General features: G+C 47.0%; 1 protein-coding gene across 2 annotated transcripts in view; it reads left to right on the top strand.

Moving 5' to 3' along the window:
- Positions 1–25,340, top strand: part of Adamts17 (ADAM metallopeptidase with thrombospondin type 1 motif 17) — a 314,297-nt gene that overhangs the window by 113,520 nt on the left and 175,437 nt on the right. For both annotated transcript variants that reach the window (XM_038314049.1, XM_038314048.1), the window contains one exon: positions 13,261–13,366. In XM_038314049.1, the coding sequence (XP_038169977.1) occupies positions 13,261–13,366 (106 nt within the window). The remainder of the gene's footprint in view (positions 1–13,260; positions 13,367–25,340) is intronic.

Consider the following 25,340-nt stretch of genomic DNA (forward strand, 5'->3'; position numbering starts at 1 on the left):
TTTCCGTAGCTGTAGGGACCAAAGCGGGAAACTGGGTATCCTCTATCATCCTCTGCCTGATTCCCTTCACACGGGGTATTTCACTGAAGCTGGAGCTAGGCTGGGCCAGCAAACCCCAGCTTCCCTAAGACATCACCCCCTCAGAGGGGGCAGTGCCTCCAGAAAAATCAGGAGGAGAGGCCCTACTTTTAAGAGCAGTCTGGGAGGGGAGGAACAAGCCGGGTGACCTCTGAGGAGATTTCCCAACAATCCACATTTAAGGTGATGACAAAGGTCTGGACTTGGGACCACGGGAAAGGAAACGAATTCCAGAGTCTCCAAGCAGCAGGAAACAGCAGATGGATTTGAATAGAGAAAGGGGCTGAGTGGGCCTGTGCGCCTTAGAACACCAAAGGGAGGGAAACTTGAGAAAGGCCCAACTTAGGCTGGCCAGACCTGTGTGTGGTAGGCTGTGTCTGGGGCAGGAATAGGGCAGCAGAGTAAAAACAGGAGCCTGGCCCTGGGGATGTAGCGTGGCGGTCTCACCATCGGCAGAGGCAGCATGAAAATGTGTGAAATTGCTTAAGAGCCAAGGCACACTTGTTTATTCTCTCTCTCTGACATTTTAAAGACAGATACTGACACGCATGCTATGCTTGTGGTCTGGGATCATCCTAACACCCAAGGTAGTCACTGGCAATGAGCTTCATCTGTAAGCTGAGAGCAAGGAAATGACCTCACTCCAAGGCAGGGCCAGAGACTCCATACCATGCATTTCCTGTACCACCACCGCTGACAATTCCCAGTCGCTGGCTGACTGCCCTAACTGCTGATAGTAGCCATCGATCAGCTGTTTCCTCTGGCTGAACCTGGTGCCCACCTCACTTCACTGTCTGGCTCTCATAAGCATTCTTTCTAAGTGGGGATGGGCACACACGTGCATGCATACACACGTACACACACTCCTTAAGGAAATGGCATGTCTTCATTTTCACTTCCTGTCCAATCAGGCTGAGATTGTCCTAGCCTCCCTTGGGCGTCTCATGGTAGGTTAACTGAATATTGGATCAATATTCAGATGGCGGCTGTGTCCCTATGTTGGCATACTCCCTTAGGTGAGGGGCTTTGGTGCCCTAGCAGGGTGTGATTTATGGAGGTGGTGCCTGGAGCTGCTCTGGGCCTGGTGTGAGCCTTTGTTCACAGTCCAGGGGCAGCAGGGTCCTGGGAGGCGCTTAGAATAAGGTTCAGACTGCAAGCATTCGGGCTTGCTCCAAGCTTCATCCCCCAAGAAAATGGCCTACTAACTGAACAAGTGATATGGTTTCTTAATTATTCTGAGAAAGTGTCTCTTTTTCTTTGCTAACTTGGCAAACATCTCCGTGGAGGTCTTGTGTTTTTATTCATTCTTAAGAGACGCGGGAGTTAGTCTGAAGGGTAGAAGCTGGTTTTCAAGGTCGTCTGAGGTAAGTTTCAGGGATATAGCACTGCCATGGTCCTTGGATGACATAAAGGTGAATTAGAGAGGCAGTTCATGTGGTTGCAGATTGACATGAAATACAGGAGAAGTTGGAGGCACAGGTAAGGGTGGACATTGACCAATGTATGTGTGCAGTGACTTTGTGAACTGTGACATGAAAGTGTACTTAAGATATGGTCTTGGGTTTTTTTGTTTGTTTTTTGTTTTTTGTTTTTCGAGACAGGGTTTCTCTGTAGCTTTGGAGTCTATCCTGGAACTAGCTCTTGTAGACCAGGCTGGCCGTGAACTCACAGAGCTCTGCCTGCCTCTGCCTCTGCCTCTGCTGGGATTAAAGGTGTGCACCACCACCGCCCAGTTTAAGATATACTCTTATTTTCCAAAATGTTCTCTTGACTACTTCTAGGTTGCTAAACCAGAACCACTGAGTCCTATACTTTTATCTGTTTTATTTTGTAAGCATCAATCAATGTATAATTTACATATAAACATTTATAACAATGCCTACCACTGCTCAAAAAATATTTGAAAATGAAACATCTTTGTGAACTAGAACTCAATTTAAAAACAAGAGAAATCCAGCCCCTAGATATATTCTAGTATGCCCTTTTTTGCTTTCCAACCTCCATGGAATGACCACAACCAGTAAATCGCTAGGTGGTCAACCTAGCAATTTACTATAGAAAGCAAACATCCTTTTGACCATCCCCAGACCAAGCAGTAGCTACCACCATCCCTGAAGATTCCCCTCACTGGTCCTGTGTTGTTGGAGGAGGCCGCTTGTTGGTTCCCAGCTGCTCCCGAAATAATCACACAGAAACTGTATTAATTAAATTACTGCTTGACCCAATAACTCTAGCTTCTTATTGGCTAACTCTTTTTTTTTTAAAAAAATATTTATTTATTTATTTATTTATTTATTTATTATGTATACAATATTCTGTCTGTGTGTATGCCTACAGGCCAGAAGAGGGCACCAGACCTCATTACAGATGGTTGTGAGCCACCATGTGGTTGCTGGGAATTGAACTCAGGACCTTTGGAAGAGCAGGCAATGCTCTTAACCTCTGAGCCATCTCTCCAGCCCCCATTGGCTAACTCTTATATCTTGATTTAACCCATTTCTGTTAATCTGTGTATTACCATGTGGCTGTGGCTTACAAGTAAAGTTCCGGTGTCTTGTCTCCAGCGGGACTACATGGCTTCTCCTGACTCTGTCTTCTTTCTCCCAGCATTCAGTTTAGTTTCCCTGCCTACCTAAGTTCTGCCCTGTCAATAGCCAAAGCAGGTTTTTTATTCACCAATGGTATTCACAGCATACAGAGGGGAATCCCAAATCAGCCCTGTCACTGTGTCAAGCCCTTTTCGCTATGTGACCATTTTCTGGACCTTTGTAGCAGTCATTCCCTTGGGTCCCCTGACCCTGCATTTGTGGGTTTCAGGTGCTTCAAAGCAAAAACAAGAAGCTGCTGGCCTGCTGAGTCGAGCCGTGTGCAACTAGAGCGCCTTGTGGCCTATCTTCCCTGAGACTTACCCAGCAGAGACAGCAGTGGGGTCTCCTTTTGGCAGGATACCCTGTTGCCAAATGGCTAAGGAAAACCACTTGTGTGCCCCCGAATACAGCTAGTTGATGTGTGGCATGATTTTTATGCACTGGTGTATCAGCCCTTTGATTCAACCACAGTTGTCTACCTGCAACCTCCAGCTTGGTTCCTGATTGTTTACCTATGTTCTGAGCATCAGGCTAGTTCTCACAGCGAGTCTGGAGCCACCTCTGTGCAGCGGTGAGAGCTATGAGCTCTGGTGACCACTTCTTTTACAGGTAGCCCATGTGAGCAAGGCAGACACAGGGTACTTCTATTTGAACTTGGGCCTCCCTCTGGGTAGATTAGCTTTCTTGTACTGTCTGACAAAGTATCATAGACTGGATGGTAGAAATGATAAGCTTATTTTTTTTCATAATTATAAAGGTTGGGAAGCCAAATTCAAGGTGCTGTAGAGATGGTTTCTGGTGAGTGCCCTGTTTCCTGGATTATAGATGGTCACCTTCTCACCACAGCCCCTCCAGGTTTCTTGTGCATATTCAGAAAGCTGGGGAAGAAATGTGTCGTCTGGTTGTCTGGTGTCTGTACCTTTACTTATAAAGACAGAAGTTCTATCAAGGCCTCCACTATTATAACCCATCTAACTTTAATTGCTTCCCTAAAAGCCCTGTCTACAAATCAAGTCACACTCATTGTTATGGCTCAACCATATATATAGTCCATATAACTTAGTCCATGATGCTGGTAACATTGAGCGTCTGCTTGACATGACCTAGAATTACCTAGGGAAGAAGTGTCTGGGCTTGCCTGTGAGGGACAGTCCACATGAGGTTAAACTAAGAAAGAAATACCCACCTCAGCTGAAGGTAGCACCATTATATGAGCTGGGCTCCTATTGTCAATACAGAAGAGAAACTGAGCTGAGAGTTAACCATTGTTTCTATGCTTCTTAACTACAGAGGCAGTGTCACCAGCCACCCCCACATGCTCCTGCTGCCTTGATCTCCCCACCCTGATTGGCTTACACTCAAGCTCAGAGCCAACAGAAATCTTTTCTCCCTTGGGCCACTTTTTTTCAGGGAATTTCCCAGTGGCAGGGAAAAAGGACGACTATATATGTCGTGAGTGGAACATGCGTGGTTACTGTACATGTACAGCGGCTCATTTTCATTGGCACCCTTACGGGGAAATAGAGACATTTATGGGGTATGGCATTCCAGGGAAAGATCATGAGGGCTTTGGCCTAATGAGTGAGCTAATCCCTTGATGGATTGTCTAGTCGCATGACTGTTGGATGGCAAAGGTACAAACTGGAACCCAACAGACAAACATGAATATATTGTTAAGAACCTGTGTCTTGTTCTGCCCCTCCTCATAATTCCTTCTCTTTTTTCCTGTCTACTGCATGCTCCTGCCAGCATAATTTTTTTTGCCCAAGTATGCACAGCAAACAACTACGGACTGACATCTCTGTGACTATGAGACTAAACACGCCTTTCCTTCCTCGGGTTGCTCTGTCGGGCATTCTGTCACAGTGGATCCGTATGCTCCCTCAAGTGCTTTGCCTCCTTTCCCAGGCTCTCACCTCACAGGTTAGCAGCCCCCCCCCCCCCATGGCCTTGTCGGTGGCTGCTCAACATTCAGTTCAAACACAAATGCTGAGAGATTGGGATTCAACATGGTTGATCAGGTCTCGGGGACAGGCATAGACCCATCCTTCCAAATAATGTTTGATTTTGCAGAAGGAACATTTAAATCTTCTCCGATTGCCTTGGGGCTCTCTGGCCCTTTGGAAGCCCAAGGGCTCTCATTCCCCACACAGTGAAGGAATTTTAGACAAACTGTCTCATGGTTCTTCCTAGCCTTACTTCACCTAAAACCCCAGCTTTCCCTAGGCAGAGGGGAGGCAGTCTAGTTTGCCAGTAAGGGGATGGGGACCAACTTAGAGAGACAATAGAAGGCTCTTAAAATCACTGATGGGGACTGATAACATTTATTTTAAAATCGTGGAGCAAAGTATAATATGTTTTAAAGCTTTCAAAATGTGGCCCGGTGAGGTAGCTGTGTCTGTTGCATGCAGAAGTGGAGACAGGAGGATGATTGAGCGTAGGTCCAGAGAGCTGGAGGTAAGAAGGTCAAGAGGTCAAGGACAGCCTGAGCAACATCATGAGTCTTTGTCAAAGACAAAAATGACTTCTGCTACCCCTTAAACAGGTTTCAAAATCTATCGTAGCTTGTTGAGGTAGGAATGTTGGCATCACCTTCATGCAGCCAACTTACAGGGCTGCTTCCCAGAACCACGGTTGCACAGGCACACTGGTGAGCTCATATGCTGGGGGAGGGTGATCTATTGTTGGGGTACAAGCACATTAGGTGACCATGTCTCCTGAGCAGCAAACTCTTTATGGCTCCCTGAGCATCTCTGGTGCACTCACATGACCAGGCACAGAGTGCTTCTGAATAGGGACTTAGTGGCTCATATGGTCCTCCACACTCATAAATACTGCCCACAGACACTGATAAAGGGGATCAGGAGTGTTTACTCAGTCAACAGAAGCAAGGGAAACCTCTGTTGTAACAAGTGACAGGAAGAAGGAAGGGAGAACAGTGAAGGACTCCTGTGCACCCATCAAAGAGGTCCCCAGCGCAAGTGTTCTGAAGAGATCCCAGTACCACCTTTTGGGCCCAGAGTTTTGACTGATGACTTGTCAACTAACCTTTCTTCCTGAGTTCTCATCTTTTGGCTACAACCATGTTCTCAGGGACATTTTTTTCCACACGCTGCAGTTCTCGCTTAGCTGAGAATCTGTGCCTGGCTTGGGGCCCATCGTGGACACAAAGTCAGGAAACACTTGATGAAGTGTTTGTCAGAATAAGAGATTTGTCAAGGCCCCTCCCATGTCCCGAGGTGAACCTGCTGGGGGCTGTTCTTACTGACTTGCCTGTTCCAGAAACCCCCAAGCCAAGGTCGTTGGAGGAACTTGATGCTGGCTATTCAGAGGTCTCCTCCCATCCAATGGGCCCTGTAGACAGAAAGTGCCATCTTGTTCCGAGGGTGGGAAATCTGTGCAGAATCTCAATACACTTGGCTCACACTGGCTGTGGTCTGTTGAATATCAACAGTTATTTATGTCTCCCCCCATTCTGCCCCTCTCCTGGTCTGTTTTGGTTTTTACAGAGCACAGCAAACTGTTGGGATAAACTCTTTTGCTTCCGACTTCTAAATTCCACAGGAATTTACTCCTTACGCTGACATCTTATACTCAGACCCCTTACTGCATCATTACGGGCATAGCTCCTAGGAGCTACTGCTCCACCCAACCCAGGACCTTCAGTTCCTGGTTCAGAACTTGCTACATGATTTCCCAAGCCTGGGATCTTGGACATGCCTGAGAAACTAAGCCAAGAGTGTCTGTATCCTCAGCTGTGATATTATCAAATTGACCAAAGAGAGCAAGGCCTAGCCCCCATGATCTCCCTGAGTCTGATCTATGTCCACGAACACCCTGAGACAGGGTCTTGTCGGGTGTAAGTATACACCAGTTAGCTCAGTTCACTGGTGGAGTTGCTGCCAGGATTACACAAGCAACAGCAAACCGTAGAGTGAAGTGGGGGCACGGTGCGGGGGACAGGAATTTTCCAAGTAGAATGTGCCAACACACTGACTCTTGGCATGGTGGACAAAATGAAGGTGACTCCATATCCCTCCCTAAATCTTTCACTCCTAGCCATTCTCCTGTTGCAGAAAATAGAACTCCCCTACTTCTGCTGACTTGTGCTTTTGCTTTTACATCTGAGAAGGCACTGCCTATGCCTCAGGCCAGGATTTCCTTCACTGCTTTCTGATGATGGTCTAATTCAAGCGCTGGTATTTTGGGGTCTTATTCCTTGCGATTTAAGTGTTGTGTGTGGCATGACGTATGCCTACACCTTTCTTCTGCGTGTAGCTGTCCAGCACCATTATTGAAAAGATACTTTGCTTATTGAATGATTGTGGTACCCTTGTCAAAAATCAACAAACCCTAAATGTGAGGATTTAATTTTTTGGACTTTAGTCCTGTTCCCATGATCTGTATGTCTATCTCATGTTAATGCCATACTGTTCTGATTATTCTAAGTTACAATAAGACTCAAAATCAGAACAACAGAACTTCAATAACGCACTTTTTAAATCTTTACCCTGTTCATTTGTTCCTTCATGGTAGTGAGTCCTGGTGAATCCCTGATTTCAGAAACAAACTGAGAGGAGATGACCCAGGCAGATCAAGTAATTTGGAGAGAATAATGGAATAGGAGCAGCACTGAGATGAAACTGAAATTTCTTTATTGCAGCTCATAAGCAGTTTCTTTTGCCCAACATGAAGCTTGTTTCTGGGTTTGGAGATTTTGTATTAGGATATTCTGATTTATTTTTGCCACTTGCTGTGATGTATTAGTATCTCCAGTCCTCAGAACACTCTGGCAGTCGTCTATGGACGTATGCAGCATGCTGAGAAGTGTGAGCCACCTCAGACACATTCCTGGTTGAGGTGGAGCCAGGCCATCCTCCGCCTCCTCGTTCAGCTCTCATGCCGTAACAAGTGCCCTTCGCAGTGTGCTTAGTGCCACATGGGTTGTATTTTGTGCCCCTCCTTGTAATTTTGCTGTTTCAAATGACTTCCAAGCCTGGCGTTCAAGTGTAGTGTTCCTAAGAGTGAGATGCCAGGATGGGCCTTATAGAGCCTTGTGGAGAAAATCCTAGAGAGGAGAAAGAACAGTTATGCATTCTTGTTCAAACATGAATTACATGGGCATGGATTTAATGGAAGTGAATCAACAATATATAATAACATATATATATATAATTTGTATATATTACTTTAAAAGTATATATAACTTACCTATTATTAAGAATGAGAATCAATACTGGCTATTTTTCATTCATCACCTATTAGACTTTAAGACCTTTCTTTGCTCTTAAATGTTATTATCAAGTTCAGTTGCACCTATACTCACTGTTTAAGTCTCTACCACCTTGCAGATAGTTGTCAATAATGATGAACATAAGATACTTGACAATGACAGGCACATCAAATGAACAGATATGAGTTACTCCCTTGTCACGGATAGTATGAGGGCTCAGTGGAAAGTCTGCTGGTGTTGGTGTGATGTGCAGCGGGCAAGGAAAACCTGACTGTTAGCTCGCAGACGGAGCCCCCGTGCCTCTGACTAACAGGTGACAAGGCCAACAGCTGCAGGTGGTTTACACACTGTGATTTACTGCAGAAACCGGGCTTATACAGTTGTGTGGTGCTTATTCCGTGAGTCTACAACAGATCAAATAGATAGTCTTGAGTTTATGAATTATAAGCTTATGTGCAGCTCTTTACTGAAAAAGAAAATAATTAAGCCTCTTTAGCTGGTTGCCTCTCCACCGTGTTGTGTTCCCACTGAAGGAAAGAAGAGGGAGGGCCCATGGGTGGTCAGCATGGCCAGGAGGGTGTGTGCTGGGGACTCTAGTGGCATGAACTCATTATTTCCTCCTTGTCTATACTCATCTGTATGTATTATGTATGTGCTTTACTCCTGTTTATCCCAGGGGTTCAGTAGAAGCGGGACAAATCCCTGCGTGAGTACACATTGAGTTGGCTGGGAATTCCTGCATTATCTGATTCCTATAGCGCTGTACATCTGGGACGGCGGTGTATGTGTGTGTGTGGGGGGGTCTTTTTTCTGTTTTTGTCTCCTGCCTTTGCCTCTTCTGTGTCATTTAGAATAAATGAAATATATAATATGTTAATGGTATGAAGTTTAAGTCCAATATGATACCTTAATTTAATCTCTTTATTTGCATTCTATTTCTTTATTTTATATCAGGGTGGAGCATGTTCATGCAATGGTACATGAGATGGTGTCAGGTGACAACTTATGGGAGTTGGTCCTCTGTCCTCACTATGTGGGTCGTGGGGATCAAACTCAAGACTTTTACCTCCTGGTCCATCTCAAGAGCCCCACTGTAGCTCCTAAAAGGTGGAGAGGGAAAGGCTTTTAAAAGATCTCTATTCCCTTTACCACATCCCAGAGGCAACTACCACTAAGACTGGAAAAAAAAATATATATATATGTATGTATATATATGTGTGTGTGTGTGTGTGTGTGTGTGTGTGTGTGTGTGTGTATGTGTGTGTGTGTGTATTCTTGAGTCTTCTGCTCTTTAGGCTTAGGAACATTTGACCTCAAACAGAAGAAGCCTTTGCTCTATTCCACCTCCCTCCTTATGGAAGCACACATTAAGATTTATGAAAATATTCTCTGCACAACCTTATTCATTGTTGTCCATTAACTAAGCTTTGGGGAAAGTACCAGCTATCATTTTAGAGGTGTTAGAGACAGAGCATCCTTCATTTCTATCCTGCTCCAACACTGATGATCAATCTTGATTATTAACTTCATTTGACGGAGACAAGACAAGGCAATTAGTCAATCCCATCTCTGAGTGAGTCTGTGAGGGCATGTCCAGAGGAGTCTAGACTATGGTGGCTTTGACCTAACAAATGGCTTACTCATTACTTGGTCCAAAACTCTTAAAGGGAATATCCCAGTGAAGGAAGCGGGTCCCTGGGAGTGTAACTTCGAATGGGGATGTCTTGCCTGGACCTCTTCCTGTCTTTGCCGTGCTTCCTGGTTTCTGTGAAGAGGGCAGCTCTGCTCCATCCTGCCTATCTGCCTCACCACAGTCTCCTATGAAGAACTAGCCAGCCAAAGACTGAAACCTTTCAGACTGAGAGCCAAGCCTTCCTCCTTGAGGTGTCGCTCTTGGGGGTTTGTCACAATGAGGACTGGCTGTGCACCTGACTACTAAGCCTTTGTTTCCTCCTCCATAGGGATGGGTCAGGCAGCTTTGTTCCTGGAGGGACGCACCGATGAACGGCAGTAGCCTTTCTGCTTCACTTTCATTCCAAGGAGCTACGCAAACATGCGGGACCGATGTTATATAACGGGTCCTACTATGATTTCCTTTGTGGAGAATTTTAGGAATAGTGGGATGCAAGACACCTTGCTGACAGGAATTATAGTTAAAGAGCCTCTGCAGCATGCAGTTAGCAGAGCAGATGTTGCAGTCTTTTTTTTTTTTTTTTTTTAAAGTAAATTGATGCAGAGAAAGCTAGTTTTTTCCCTATTTCCTGACAAGGACCAATGTAGACCTAGACCTGTGTAGTGGCCTTTTCCCTTTGGTGCTTTGTGGAGCCTGAGGTGATCACGGTTTGTGTTGGTTAGCTTTCCACCACTGGGGTGAGTCCCCAAGAGAAGCGTCTTCTGGGGAAGATGTAGAGGGTCCAGTCGCTGTCCATCAGATCCTTTGCATTTAGGTCCCCTGTGCAATCCTGTGCAAGGGAGGAAATGGCTCGCCACATAGCAGGAGAGCAAAATAGGAGGAAGGGCCTGAGCCCAACACTCCCCTTCAAGAGTATGTCCCCCAAAGACCTAAAGGCCTCCCACCAAGCCCACCACCTGGACACCCACCACCTCCCAATAATGCCACCGCAGTGACCTCAACTCCAGGGCAGTTGAGAAACCTTAGATACAGACTGCATGCTATTGCATCCCTGGTCTCCAGTGCCCCTGCCCTGTATAGTTGCTTCTTTCCGTGAAACACTGAATACTGGTGGCCTGTTTTCCACAGGCGTTCCACGGTTTAGTTACCATTTATTTACCCAGCAGATCTCACATTGCTGGCAACCTGGGATTTTCTCTAGTCTTTGTTTACACATCCTGAGCATTTCGACGCCCTCGCTCATAACCTCACACAGCTCTCGTGTTTTGTGATCAAGAGCAGTTTTCTTTTGCTGGGTTTTATAACCAGGCTGGTAATGATTGCAATCAATCATTAAAAGCAATGGCCCTTAACCCACCCTTGTGCAAGAGAGTCTTATAAATAATCTGATCCTTTGTTTTCTAGGTTTTTTTTTTTTTTTTTTTTTTTTTTTTTTTTTTTTTTGTCTAAGCATCTGCACCTTGGAAAAATTAAAGTGCAATTATTGGAAGGCTCTTTTGCTGGCTGCTGCCCATAGCACTGCATGCTATGCAGTTAAAGTGGGAAGCCCATTCTGCCAGCACCCAGGAAAGTATTTGTGTGGCATTTAAGGTCTTCTGGTTCAGCAACAGAGCCCTTAAGCAGGCATGCTCAGGACAGTACACCTGGCCATGTTATGCCTCCTTTCTCACCACGTGACTGCCTTAGAATGTATGCTTCTGATTGCCTATAATTGGTTCATTGACCCAGAATGACTGTGACCTGTGTTTCACACTGCAGTGTGTGTCTTTGTGTGTGTGTGTGTGTGTGTGTGTGTGTGTGTGTGTGTGTCCCATGCACATACCATCAGGGCTTATAGCACCTTACTATCTGCTTACTGCTGGACTGCCAGTGGCAACCCACAAAGCATTTTAAAACAGAACCAGAATATGACCTTGAAGGCAATAGGCAGCCAAATTGCATCCTCTCTAGATGTTGTTTTCTTTCAACCCATTGTCTGCGTTCTTACATTGTTAAGTCCATTTGCATAAAATGTATTTGGAGGCCAAAATAGCATTTAACTTATTTCTTTGTTGCTGCTACTGCTGCTGCAGTTTTTAAATTCTGCAACCCTGGCCATGCATGTTGCATGTTCCCAGAAAAAAAGTAGGCCTGTGGTACAGCACGGCCGCTCATCTTGTGGAATGTGGGATGTGTCACCCATTGGTAGCCCCAGAACTGCATCTCTCTGCAAAACCTACATGGGAGGCCCTTCTGTACCTCATGGAGGGGACCCAGAAAGAGGGAATGCCCTGTTTGTGCCCAAACTACGTGACAGCTTGATAATGTTTTTCCTTTGTGGTACCGTGGACCAAACCCTGCCCTCAGCATCACTCAGTTACCTCTAAGCTGTACTGAAAACCCTGCTTTTCTTTTCCATGGAATCTCCAGGCATTGTTTCCCCCTCTTCCTCCAGAGGGGGGGGGATAAGAGTGACCACAAAAAGCCAAAGGTGTGGGAAGCACAGCAACCAGCACCCAGAGCTGGCTTCATGCTAAGGAAATAAGTCCATTTCTAAATGGGGAGGGGGCGGTCATTTTTAATGAGATAATTCCCCTTATATAGTCCTCCTCCTTTCTATGACAAATCCTTCCCTCCTGCAACATTTCAGGAACATTAATGAAGGAGGCCTGAGCTCCAGCAGGATGGAGCTCAGTGGGTGGGTTGGTACCCATGGCGGTAGAGAGCAGGCATTTCTCCCTCAAGGGATCCCAGCATGGCACTGAGCCAGAATATAAAGCACAGCTGTGCTCCTCCATCAGCTCTCTGCCTACGGTTGCACAGCTCGGCCTCAGCCAATGGGACCTCACAAGGAGACCAGTTTGTCCCCCCAATTCTATTCAGACCCTTGTGGAGGACAGCCTGCACGGGGTGGATAACCTGTGATAGGGGAGGGCGGAGGGCAGAGAGCAGGCACACAGAGACCTTGCTGCCATAATCTCTGGAGGGAAGGACGTCTTGGGAACAGAGAGAACAGAAGTAACGGAGAGCTCTCTGGAAGGCAAGAAACCTAGAGCTAGCCTGCCGAAGACAGTCCCCCTGCCTTGTGGCTGAGCTCTGAAGCCTTGTTCTCCTTGGCCATCCATGCTGTTCACGTGCAGCCCTCCCTCACCAGTGGGCCTTCTTCTCAGGGAAACCTCTGGCAATTGGCTTACTGGTGCCCACTAGGATCTCCCGCCCTCTGCACTCTGTCCCTTGCTCATACCCCTGCTCTGTGCTGCTTTTCTCCCCGAGGGTCAGGACTAAAGGGAGGCAAAAGTACAAAACTTAAGGATGTCCTTCTCAAGGACATGTCAGAGTCAGAAGGACATCCTCCTTACGTTCCAAATCCAGCTTACTTTGCTTTGCCGGTCTCTTGCTCTGAGCCCTAAGTGTCAAACCAGGTGACCTGGGAAAGTCTCTCTCTGTTTCTGAACTTGGTTTGGGTTGCCTCTGTTCTCAGTGATGAGAATGGAGTCAGATGCTTTGATAAGGCACGCAGCACTCTGCCTGACCCACACCAGGAACCTGCAAGATGTTTGTGCTCATTGTTATTGCTATGGATGCCTACACCGGCACCCTGCACAAGCCAGGCTCAGGGTCCAGCCTGGTAGGCAGCCGTGTCCCCATTTGCTCCTTTCCAGGCCGTGCGTGATTCTGGCTGTGTGGGCTTTCCCGGAGGTCAGGGCCTCCCCGTTCTGAAGAGGATGTGTTTTGTGTCTCTGCTGCAGGAATTGCTTACTTAGGAGGCGTGTGCAGTGCTAAGAGGAAATGTGTGCTTGCCGAAGACAATGGTCTCAATCTGGCCTTTACCATCGCCCACGAGCTGGGCCACAAGTAAGTATCAGACCCCGATGTTCTGCCTTCTTGCTTCTTCTCCAGATGCATTTCCCATTGGAACTCCAAGAGCCCCGGGACACGGAAGCTCTGTGCCTTTGCTGATGCTGTAATAAAAAGGTCCACCCCTCGGCTAGCCTCTTGAGTGTGGAAATGTTAATGCAAAGTATATTTATTCTCAAAGCCAGCAATGAGGTCTTCCTGGGCATCTTAGTTAGTGGTACTACTTTTCCAAGCTCTGCACAGTCTTTTAATTCACTCCAAGGACATCATTCTAAAACGGTTGGATTTATCGCTAGGCTGTTTGCGTTCTGTTTTCTTTTCCGTCATTTCCACAGCCCCACTTTCTGAATGGCCAATGCAGTGTCTCTGTTTGAAAGAATCAGCAGCAACTGCCTTTGCACAGGGATGGAAAGTCTTTCATATTTTAATACTAAATAACCCTAGCGCCCTCGAGCCCAAAGGAGCCTTCTAGAGAATCTGGGGCAGCCTCCTCCATCTTCAGGGGAGAAAACTGGGTGTTAAAAGGGTTGCAGTCACCTGCAGGAAGGCCCAGGGGCAGATAGCCAGCCTATTCTACAACTGTGGCCTGAATGCTTACCCTTTCTGCTAGAAAGGATGTCTGTTTTATGTTTCTCTGAAGGGAAAAACTGTGATGTGACTGTGTAAGAACTTAAAAAAAATCAAATTGAGGAAACCTGAGCATGCAGAGCAGTGGGAAAATTTATATTGGATTGTATAGAACATAAATGGAAATCTAGTTCTTGGGAAATGGTCGTAAAGGTTTACTAATGACCTCCACAGGAAGGGGCCCAAGTCCTTAACTATTACGTCCAGTCGCTGCAAGAGGAAAGCCAGTGTATACAAAGGATGGGAAAGCAATTGTTTTCCTGGAGCAACAGCGAAGTCTCAGGCCTTCCTTTCTCTTTTGTCCTGTTTATCTGGTCCCATTTGTAGGAGGTTTGGCAGTTGACTCCTCTGGACAGGTTGGAGACCCTGATGTGGGGCAGAGGGAGACTATGCTGTGTGGATGTTGTGTGTGTAGCACAAGGAACATGTATTTATTGACCGAGGTCTCACAAAGCCAGTCTGTGGCCCTGATGTACACCCTCGCTCCATGCTCATGCTGCTTCCTAGCTGTTGGTGACAATACTTGACCCTCACTATTTTTTTTTTCATTGCATTTATATCCCTGCTTTTGAGTAGTTAAAACTCGGTACCCTAGGGACTCATGAGCAAAGACCACCACGGCCTCAGTAGGCATTTTCTGACCATTAAAAATACTAGCAAGCCTTTCTCAGTATATGGGATTGAGTCAGCTGTTTAAGGGCTTTAAGAATGCAAAGCTTCAGGGATGGGGGTGTGTGTGTCTGTGAATAGTCAAATAAGATTATATGAAGGAGCTGGGGAAATGGCTCAGTGGGAGAAAGTGCTTACCACTCAAAGCATGGAGGCCTGAGTTTTGATCTTCAGAACCCAGGTAAAGCTAGGTGAGCTAGCATGTGTCTGTAATTCCCCCACCACCTGCTGTGGTGAGATGGGGCAGGTAGAAACAGCAGACTCCCTGGACTCTCACAGGACAGCTAGCCTGATGTGCACCACAATTCACCTGAGACCGTTACTGCCATCTGGATTGTGCTCTGAGACACACACACACACACACACACACACAGGGAGGGGGGAGACAGACAGACAGACATTCAGACAGACAGATTGTTCTTAAAGATGGTTTGAGGAGCTGCAACATAAGGTATTTAGCTATAGACTGTACAGTTTCTTGAAGAATTCTTGATAACTTGTTACTAAACTCTATCTACAAAAACTAAACTCTATTGTGAATCAAAGCCAATAAATTACTAAGCAGTGGTTAAGAGCATGTACTGCTCTTTGGCTCTTTGCAGAGGATCTGGGTTCAAGTCCCGGCACCCACATCTGGCTGCTCACTATGGTTATAAAGGTTCTGATGCCCTCTGGCCTTCACAGACATCTATCAGAATATGATGTACAGGGAGACCCACACATGCACACATACATACACATAAATAAAAAAAAAAGAGGATAAAGTTTTTGAATCGCAGTTTTCTGTGACAGCATCCTGTACCACAGTCTTTGTCATGGTGCTATGTGTGTCACATCCACTGAAGGTATTTCTTCCTTGACTTTGAAAGCACAGAGGTCTTTTCTTCCTGATGAACCACTGGGTCAAATACTGGCTGCTTAGCCAAGGAGGTCTGCAGTGCTGAATGGCTAGACGCGGGCATACTTCAGTACCCTTTCAGCTGTAGACTGTGTACAGTTACTTGTAGAATTCTTTATAGCTTGCTACTAAACTCTAATTACCTACAAAAACAAACACTGTTGTGAATGGAAGCCAATAAAGCCTGCCAGCATTTGGCCTCCTCCAAGTCTGGTGATTACCGTTTTTCCCAAGGAAGTCTGTTGTCTGAGTAGTGTCTTTGTTGGGCTACAGAGCCCTACCCACCTCCAGCCCCCACCTGCCAAGCCACATAATCCCTCTCTGAAATCCCCTCTAGTCACCCTGGGTGAGGACAGTGGGGGATGGGCCATATGGACTGCTTAGAACAGGGAAGGCCTGCACTCTCAGCAAAGGCAAGGGCCAAACCCGAAACGGGTGATGTTCTGGGATAGAATGAGTGCGTGGTCCCCCAATGTGTTCTTTTGGATATGTTGAGGGGGGTCCCCAAGTCGCTAATACACTAGTCCCCGCTGACATAGTACTGGTAAGGGGAGGTGTCCAGTGGACGGTGTGTGTCTTTATACCTGGGTCTTGGCTCCTCCTTTCCTTCCTAGCATGCCCCCTTGTCAGAACCCTCTGTGAGCGGCTGTGCTCCCATACCACCTGCAGGTGGAACATTCTCCTTCCATGTGAGCCACACATTTCATTTGTGTGTGGACCATCTGACTTCATGATTTTGTTTCTGATTTGATTTTAATAAAAAAAAAATCTCAGTGGATGTGAGAGGGAGCTTTTTCAGCAGTGACCCCACCAGCCTTCCATGCACGCACAAAATGTGCTTAAACCTACCCATCCCTCCCCTTCAGTTTTTTCTCTGTGTGCCCCGCCACTGTTCTCTCCCAATTTTGCTGCCTTTTTTTTTTCAAACCCATTGCATCTGCTTCGTGCTGCCAGTACGTGCATGAGCACAGGCCATTCAGTGCAGGGTGAGTAGCCTCTTAGGGGCCTCCTCCCTGAAGAAAACTGACTTTCTCCCAGAAGCTGTCAGCTGCCAATAGCTCCACAGCCAGGGGTAGCACTTGGTGCCCCCCCCCCCCTCCCAGGCTGGGATGCTGTCTGGCTTGAGCTCCCACAGGTCTCATGCAAGCAGTCACAGCTCCTGTGAGTTCATATGTGCAGTTGCCTGTTGCATCCAGAAAATGCTGTCTTCCTGCCGTCAGCTACTGCTTTAGATGGAGAGTCTTTCTAATTCCTTTTCCATGATGATCCCTGTGCCTTGGGAGAAGGGGCATGGGGTAGATGTCCTGCTCATGGCTGTGCACTCTGCCGTCCTGTTCTCTCTGACAATAAACCAGTTGTGGGTCTCTCTGTTACTCATAATCTACCGACTAAAAAGCTTCCCTGATGAGGATTGAGAGCTGCTCTATCCAGGGGTATAAGGCAGGTTGATATCATGTCCACTTAGCAGAACAACTTTGGCCTACCCAGCCATGGGCTCTTGGCCCTGTTAGCCATGCCAGTCATGGCTTCAGTCTTGTGTAGCAGACCTTGAATACACACAGAAGGTGACTGGTTATTCCCAGGACATTTGTAGCACTGATTTTTTTTTTTTTAATTTATGGTCTTTGGGATGGAGAGATGGCTCAGCAATTAAGAGTACTTACTTGAGTTTAATTCCTAGCACCCGTGTCTGGCAGCTCACAACTGCTTGTAGCTCCAGCTCCAGGGAATTCAACATCCTTTTCTGGCTTTCTTGGATTCCTGTACACCATGACATTTACACACACACACACACACACCCAGAGAGAGAGAGAGAGAGAGAGAGAGAGAGAGAGAGAGAGAGAGAGAGAGAGAGAGAGAGAGAGAGAGAGAGAGAGAGAGAGAGAGAGAATGTTTAATCTCTAGTTGGCATGATTTGGGATCATTTGTATGATAATGCATTTGATATAAAAATAGACCCACTAAAATAAGGGTCCAAATAACGAGAGGTAAGTAGTAAGAAGAGAGCTTGTTGGCTACCCAAAAACCAAGATACCATCTATTGTAGGAAGGAAGTGCTATGGGCAGCTGCTCACTCTCTGGTCAAAGAGAGGAAACATCGTTCACAGGGCAGAAGTACCAACAATGATACTGAAATCAATCTGAGCCTCTGCCCTGATCTAGAAGGCAGGAGGGGCCAGACCTGGCCCTGATGATGCCAGAGGGGCTCCAGACCCTGGGAAAGGTTGTGGGAGCCTGGAAGGGGGGTTGCTTTGTTTGCTGCCTGGAGGATGAGTGGACCGGGAACTGTTCTCAGACTGACAGCAGTTTTGATCTCTCAAGAGAATATCTTTGACCTTGGTTGTCTGCTTGCCCAATAAAGACTGTCCTGTCTGGCAGCCCCATGCTGTTTTGATTCTGTTGAATAGATACACTGGCCATATGCTTTGACGGGATACAGCTGTTTCCTTCTCTTCTAGCATAAGAAACCAGTGGTAAAGTGGGTATATGTTAGCTCTTTGCCCTTTTCATCCTGCCGTGGCCACTGGAGGTAGCATCTAAGCGTGGGAAGATGAAGATGGCTGCAGTAGGTCTCTTTCACCTCAGAGGTCTGTGATACCAGCTGCTAATTGACAGGGTGCAGTCCATGAAGGGATGGGGGCAATCTTTGGAGTACGACAACCCATATGGACCAACATGGTCCAAGTAATCAGATTCCCTATGTGGAGAGGTACAAGGTACTCATCAGAGGAATGGCGAGAAGTAAGCATTTCTTTCTCCCTCATAGGCCCATGACTTTAAGGTCATCAGTGTTGGAAAAGACTTTCTCACTTGATAAAAAAAATACGTCAGACCCCTACTGATTGCATATGAAGCAAAAAATTCAGGGATACCATCTTGGGTCAAGAAAGAAGATGGTAGAGATTGCAGTGTTACCTTAAGATGATTACATATACATGCATGTGTATGCATGCATGCCTCTTCATATGTGCGTGTGTGTATGCATGTGTGTATGTATGTATAGATAGGCTGTCAGAGTTGAAGTTGTAGTGTAAAATGATTCTATGAGAGTTGGTTTGACCCTCTTTATGTTTTGAGAGGTCATGTCAAATGTGGCAGTGGGGGGCCGGGAGAGGCATGTAGTTAGTGAGAGCTTGTCTGGTTCAGTGGAAGGCCAGGAAATGACCAGGAGAGTTGGCAGTCTAGGCTAAGGGAAACCAAGAACGTGTGCAGGCAGCACAGATGCATGCAGTGTGTGTTCATGCAGAGGATGCTGCGTGCCTTTCAGCTAGGTAAGGCCGAGTGGTCCTGGGTGATGTCTAAAGATAGAGTCATTTAGGTGGGCTGGTGGGGAAATGAACATTTCACGTCCTGACTACCCCATACGTACTGTGTCTATGTATGAGTAGTGATTTCCCTTGGAAGAAAATAATCTTTGTTGAATGTAGGAGCTTTGTTAGACAAGCCTGAACTGCACTGGGGTGAATCAGCGTCTCCCTGGCAATCCTGTGCAAACTCTGCATGCATTGGGGTGAATCAGTGTCTACCTGGCAATCCTATGCAAACTCTGCATGCATTGGGGTGAATCAGCGTCTCCCTGGCAATCCTGTGCAAACTCTGCATGCATTGGGGTGAATCAGTGTCTACCTGGCAATCCTATGCAAACTCTGCATGCATTGGGGTGAATCAGCGTCTCCCTGGCAATCCTGTGCAAAATCCACATGTATTAGGGCAAATCAGTGTCTACCTGGCAATCCTGTGCAAACTCCACATCTTTTACAACACTGAGCAAAAGTCTTCTCAGATGGGGGCTGGAGAGATGGCTCAGTGGTTAAGAGCACTGACTGCTCCTCCAGAGTTCCTGAGTTCAATTCCCAGCAACCACACGGTGGCTCACAGCCATCTATAATGAGATCTGGTACCCCCTTCTGGTGTGCAGACACACATGGAAGGAAGGCTGTATACATAATAAATAAATAGAAAAGAAAAGAAAAGAAAAAAAAGAAGTCTTCTCAGATGACACAAATGCCAATCATGATGCCAGTCTCTTGCTTCTGATCCTCAGGGTGATTGTTTCCTTATCCGTGCGTTTTCCTGGCATCTCTCTGCCTTTCTGAGAAACAGATTCTCCCTGCTCTGAGAATTGCACCTTCTCTGATCCATAGGCTGAGTCTGTGATCCCCAAACAAGGCTATTCTCATAGAAACTTGGGCCCGGGCTTAGAAGCCATCTGAGCAGTGCTTTGTATCAGTGCACCTGGGGTGTGTAGACACACCAGTGACCGTGCTTCCCCACAGTCACCTGAACCACATGTCCTAAGGCTCTCCAGGAGGCTCTCTGTAGCCCCGGAGAGACCCACAGGAGACACGGCATCACATAGGGTCCATCAGTGCTCTTCCTACCACCAGGCACGTACTTGCTTCTGTCTCTCACTCCCACATACCTATCCTCCTGAGGGTCCCTCCGTATTGAGCCACAGTGATGCCTGGACCTGTCCCCTCCGTCACCCCAAGTTTGCACGCATTTTCCCTGCTAGTCAACCAACCAGTCATACTGTAAGGGGGTTTGGTCTGGGTGTCTTTCAACTATCACCTCCCAGGACACTTTACTAAGTGTACAGCACAGAGCCTAAAATCACCTGTAATGGGATGTTGGAGAAAGAGATGGAAGTGTGGAGGGGCACAGTCTCATATGAAGTGCACTGATCAGGAACTTTGTTTAGTCATCTAGTTGTTACATAAGCACCTGTAGACGCTAACGTTATACACGATCTCAGTCAAGCTACTTGTGCCCACCGTCTTTGAGACACAGATCCACACAACACCATGATTAGATTGTACGGCAGGATGAACAGAGCTAGGGGCACCACAGGTACCTGGATGGCTCTAGCAGATCGCAGGGCTCCTCAGAACTGTACCCTCTTCACTCTAGATGTCTCCTGCCAGGATGTGACCTCACAGAGGTGAGCCGAGGACAGCAGGGGTCAGGGTGAATGCAGCTGACTATGTACTCAAGGACTTCTTGACCGCTGCGCTACTCAAAACAGGAGGGATCCAATCCCTGGGACACGAAGCCGACGGGAAGTAGGCCGAAGCATGTCTGGAGCAGAGGGGAGAGAAGGGAGGAGGCAGGTGGGGAAATGTTCTCATAACTGGAGTCGACACAGTTCAAATGAAAAGGAATTGTCTTGGCCCCAGAGCAGGAAGGAAAGCAAACCGTGATCCAGATGTGGGAGGCGCGGAAGCTCGTCTGTAATTTGTATTAAGGAAGAACTGCCTGGTACAATGTGAGGAACGCCGAGGGAATGCGTACAGCTCTGGGCGGGCAAGTCGTCTGCTAGCAGCCTGTGTGGTGCCGCTGGCTTGTGGTGCTCTACCTGGGAGGTGGCGGGCACTGCACTCCATCCGACGGGTTAGCCTTATAAGGAAGGGACTACGGAGACCCTCTGAAAATGTCATAACTAGGTAGAAATATTGAATTAAGACAGTTGGTCCACTCAGAGCCTGGCCCTCTTGAGGACCAAGAAGGGGGCATCTTTTCCTCACAAGGGCATGGTGTCTTAGGTCTGGTTGTGGCCTAGGGTTTTCTGGCAGGTTCCTTGTTGGTCATATGACCTCATCTTCATCTCCTAATCAGCTTCCGAAGACCCTAAAGGCTACTACTCCACCCTTCCTTACTAAAGGATCATTGTGGTGGTGGCTACCTGCAAGGACTCAGGAGGTTTCTTGGGCAATCTCAGAGAGATTTGGGGGTATGGCTTCCTTTCTCTTACCCCCTCCAACATCAAAGTCAGTCCTAGCATTCTTTGTTGGGTGTGGCTTTATTATCCAAATTCAGAAAGGTACATAACATGCTGTCCTCATTTCCTTTTATGCATTTGTTTATATTTCTTTTTTTTTTTTTTTTTTTTTTTTTTTTTTTTTTTTTTTTGCTACTTAGAATCTCAGAGCTTGCTATGTAAATCAAGCTGCCCCGATCCATGACATTTCAGCAGAGTAGGACTCTTAGTGGAGCTGACCCGAAACTTCACCCTCCTTCTTTCTCCTCCTCCCCTTCTCTAAGAGTCCTGGTATCCATCCTATGATAGGAGTTGTTGTTGTTGTTGTGTTGTTTGGTTTGGGTTTTGGGTTTTGGGTTTTTGTTTGCTTGATTGGTTGGTTGGTTGGCTGGATTTAGAGACAGGGTTTCTCTGTGTAACTTTGGAGCCTGTTCTGAAACTTGCTCTGCAGATCAGCCTGGTCTCGAACTCACAGAGATCTGCCTGCCTCTTCCTCCTGAGATTAAAGTGTATGCCACTCACCACCCAGTTATGTGCCACCACCCCTGCTCAAGGATGCTTTTAAAAGTGGCCCTTTTGCCCCCAGCTTCATTCCTCCTCCTCCTCCTCCTCTTCCTCCTCCTCCTCCTCTTCCTCCTCCTCCTCCTCTTCCTCCTTTTCCTCCTCTTCCTCCTTTTCCTCCTCTTCCTCCAGCATTGAGGCCTGCAGAGTCACTACAGAGCTTTCATTGCCTTCCAAACATGCAACTCGGAAGCCTGTGTAAGTAAAAGGCTCTTCTAGTCTTCTGTAAAGCACAGAGCCCTGTCCTCAAAAGAGCCTTGACAGTCCAGGCCTGACACCTTCCCGCAGGGAGAGGAACAGACCGCTATGAAGCCACTGCAGGAGCCCAGCAGCAAGCTAGTCAATGTAGTCCCACGCTAAGCAGTATGAACCAGCACGTGTTAGCTGGCTGTAGTCGCTATGATAAAAAACCCGGCTGCCAGGAGGCGCCTCTGCCCTAGGGTGTCATTTCTGCGATACAACTGTGAGCGCCTCTATATTGGTCTTTACCCCAAGAATGATGTGTGTTTAATTATCTGCTGAATTGCCATGCCCAGAACAAAGTCATCCAAGATGGTGGTGTACACTGATGGGAGGAGAGTTGAGTCTGGCTGAAGAGACCCAGCTGCAGACCCTCAGAGCTCCGTTCCTTCACGGACCCTGCCAGGAGTTAGATGAGACCCAACTTTCTCCTTTGGTGCACAAGAATTGTCTGTATTCTGTCAATCATGTTTTTAATAAACGCTGATTGGCCAGGAAGGAAGTATAGGCGGGTCAATCAGACAGGAAGTAGAGGTGGGGTGATGAGAACAGGAGTATTCTGGGAAGAAGGAAGCTCTTCCCACAGTCCTGCCCAGACCATGGAAGAGGCAAGATGTAATCTACCAGGCTGAGAAAGGTACCGAGCCATGTGGCTAACGTAGATAAGAACAATGGGTTAATATAAGCTACAAAAGCTAATAAGTAGCCTGAGCTAATGGGCCAATTAGTTTATAGTCTTATGGAGACCTCTGTGTGATTTTCTTTGGGGCTTGAAGGCTGTGGGGTATGGGGTGGGACAGGACATAGGACATATTTGTACCTTGCATGCAGCTGGTGACTTAATCATTCAGCAGAAAGTCCCAGTTGAAGGACCCAGAACTCTGGGAGAGCTGTGGAACCCCACAAGCCAGCCCTCATGTAACACTCCTTAGACCACCAAGGCTCCTGGCAGCTTCAGCTAAGTGACTTTTCTCATCCTTCATCTTAGCCTCATTCTGTAGATGGCAAGCAGCTTCCTTCCCACAGCTACAGTGGTTAAATGGAAACTTGGGCCAGAGTCTAGGCTGCAGCATAACACCCTTTCCACACAGGGCAGAAGCTGGGCTACAGCCCTGTGAAATGTCTGTCCTGTTCATTGCATCCACTTGCTGTTACTTGGAACAGTGGTTCTCAACCTAATGAGTTGCGACCCCCTTGGATGAGGGGTTACATATCAAGTATGTGATCTATATATAAGATATTTACATTATAATTCATAACAGTAGAAAAATTATAGTTATGAAGTAGCAATGAAATAATGTTATGGTTGGGGGTCACTACAACTTGAGGAACCATTATTAAAGGGCCACATTATTAGAAAGGTTGAAAACCACTGAGGTCACCCTCCTATGTGACTTAGGTTTCTGGAATCTATGAAATAGATACGTCCTATCTTTAAAAATGGATGGACCTTTTTTTCAACTAAATTCCTTGTGCACTGAATGCCTACTACTGTTGGAAAATTCAAAACCAAATAGCCAAGGATACTTGTAGATGCTGAGACCCCGGGGATCCGGCCACCAGCCTGTTCACTGTCATACTCTGGTTAAGGACCCTTTCAGCCTTTTCTGTTTCGTGCACATAGGACATATTTGTACCTTGCATGCAGCTGGTGACTTAATCATTCAGCAGAAAGTCCCAGTTGAAGGACCCAGAACTCTGGGAGAGCTGTGGAACCACATACTGTGTTGCTGACATCCCAGCAGGACGTAGAAGTTGCCAGGGACCAGTACATGAATCTAAGAGTGGCATTTTGGGAACGCTACCAGCAAGTGGGTGGATATAAATGAGGGAGGTTCTCATTTCTGTCAAGTCACTGGAAGCCTTAGGCTTCAAGATTCCATCTCATTTCCCAGAGTCACACTCCTGAGAAGGAGCTTGTGTCAAGCAGACCTCTGTGATTCTGTGACTCTTAAATTATCATTAGGGATGACAAGGGAGTGGGTTTAGAAATATTGAGGTCCCTGATGAGAGCAGGGCTGGGAGGAAAGATTGGCAGCTATAGTAAGAAGCAGAGCCCTGTGGTCTTGGGACATGTGATCTTGGGAGCTTCAACTTGTACCTGTGCCTTAGTGTGACTTCGTCAGCTTGCAACCGGATGGATTGTTGGTGAGAACAGGGAGGAGACACCACAGTGGTCCTCTGAAGTCACACTACACTTGCTTCTGGTGTCTCACATCCAGGGTGGGACAGATGCAGTAAGATCCCTGCTGTGGTGCAGCTGCAGGTACTCTGAGGCCCAAAGGACAAGACAGCCACTGATGACCCAATGTCTCCTGTTATTTGGTTTCTGCTCTTAGGTGTTTTCACCTATATCACTCCTTCAGACAGAAGCAGTGACACAGTCTTGTAACTGATCCCTGCTGAGTCCACAGTTGACAGTATTTGGGGGTTCTTCAAGAGATGGGACACCTAGGTTAATGAAGGGCCTGCTCATCTTGATGGCCCTTGCTATCTAATCAGCCAAGGGTGTCAAAAATGTCTCCTCACCCATAGCAACAACATCCAGAAAGAAAGAAAGAGGCACCTAGGTTCCCAGGGTCTGCCCACTGTACACAGTCCAGCCAGTTCATCAGAGCAAGCGCCCCCTAAATGCCTTCCCTGATCCCCCCCAGATGGCCCCTTCTCTTTGACAATTGTCACCTTGAACTCATTTTTTCCCCATGTCCAGTTCAGAATCTGACAAAGGAGATTAAGGAAGTCCCTATCTTTGACACTATTCAGACTGTAGCAATACTGTCAAACTTCATCCGTGGCTTTGCTCTTTTGCGTAGTCTGAGGATTGGTACCACCCCAGCACCTTGGAGAGTGCTAGGAACTCAGGTCCCTACGTGATTTATGTGCACATGGAAAAGATGGTTGAAGCATGCTAAAGGGGTAGCCTTTTCTACCTGGGTCATCTCGGGGTACGTTCACTCCTAGCTGCACGCTGGAGCCACAAGGATTCATATGGCTGTGCACCACTTAATGCATCACAGTGATGCACCCTGAGAAAGGCATCGATTTACATCATCATCGTGTGACTGTCATGGAGCATGTTGACGCACCCCCCATGCCCAGATAGTACAGGGCAGTCGCCCTGCATGGTTTCTTCAAACAATGCTGCTGCCTCACATGGCATGCAGTTCTACAGTGAACTTTATTTTGTTGGTAAACTTCCTAGTAAGATAACAACCGTA

Source organism: Arvicola amphibius, chromosome 12, assembly GCF_903992535.2.
Source record: "Arvicola amphibius chromosome 12, mArvAmp1.2, whole genome shotgun sequence".
Taxonomy (NCBI): Eukaryota; Metazoa; Chordata; class Mammalia; order Rodentia; family Cricetidae; genus Arvicola; species Arvicola amphibius.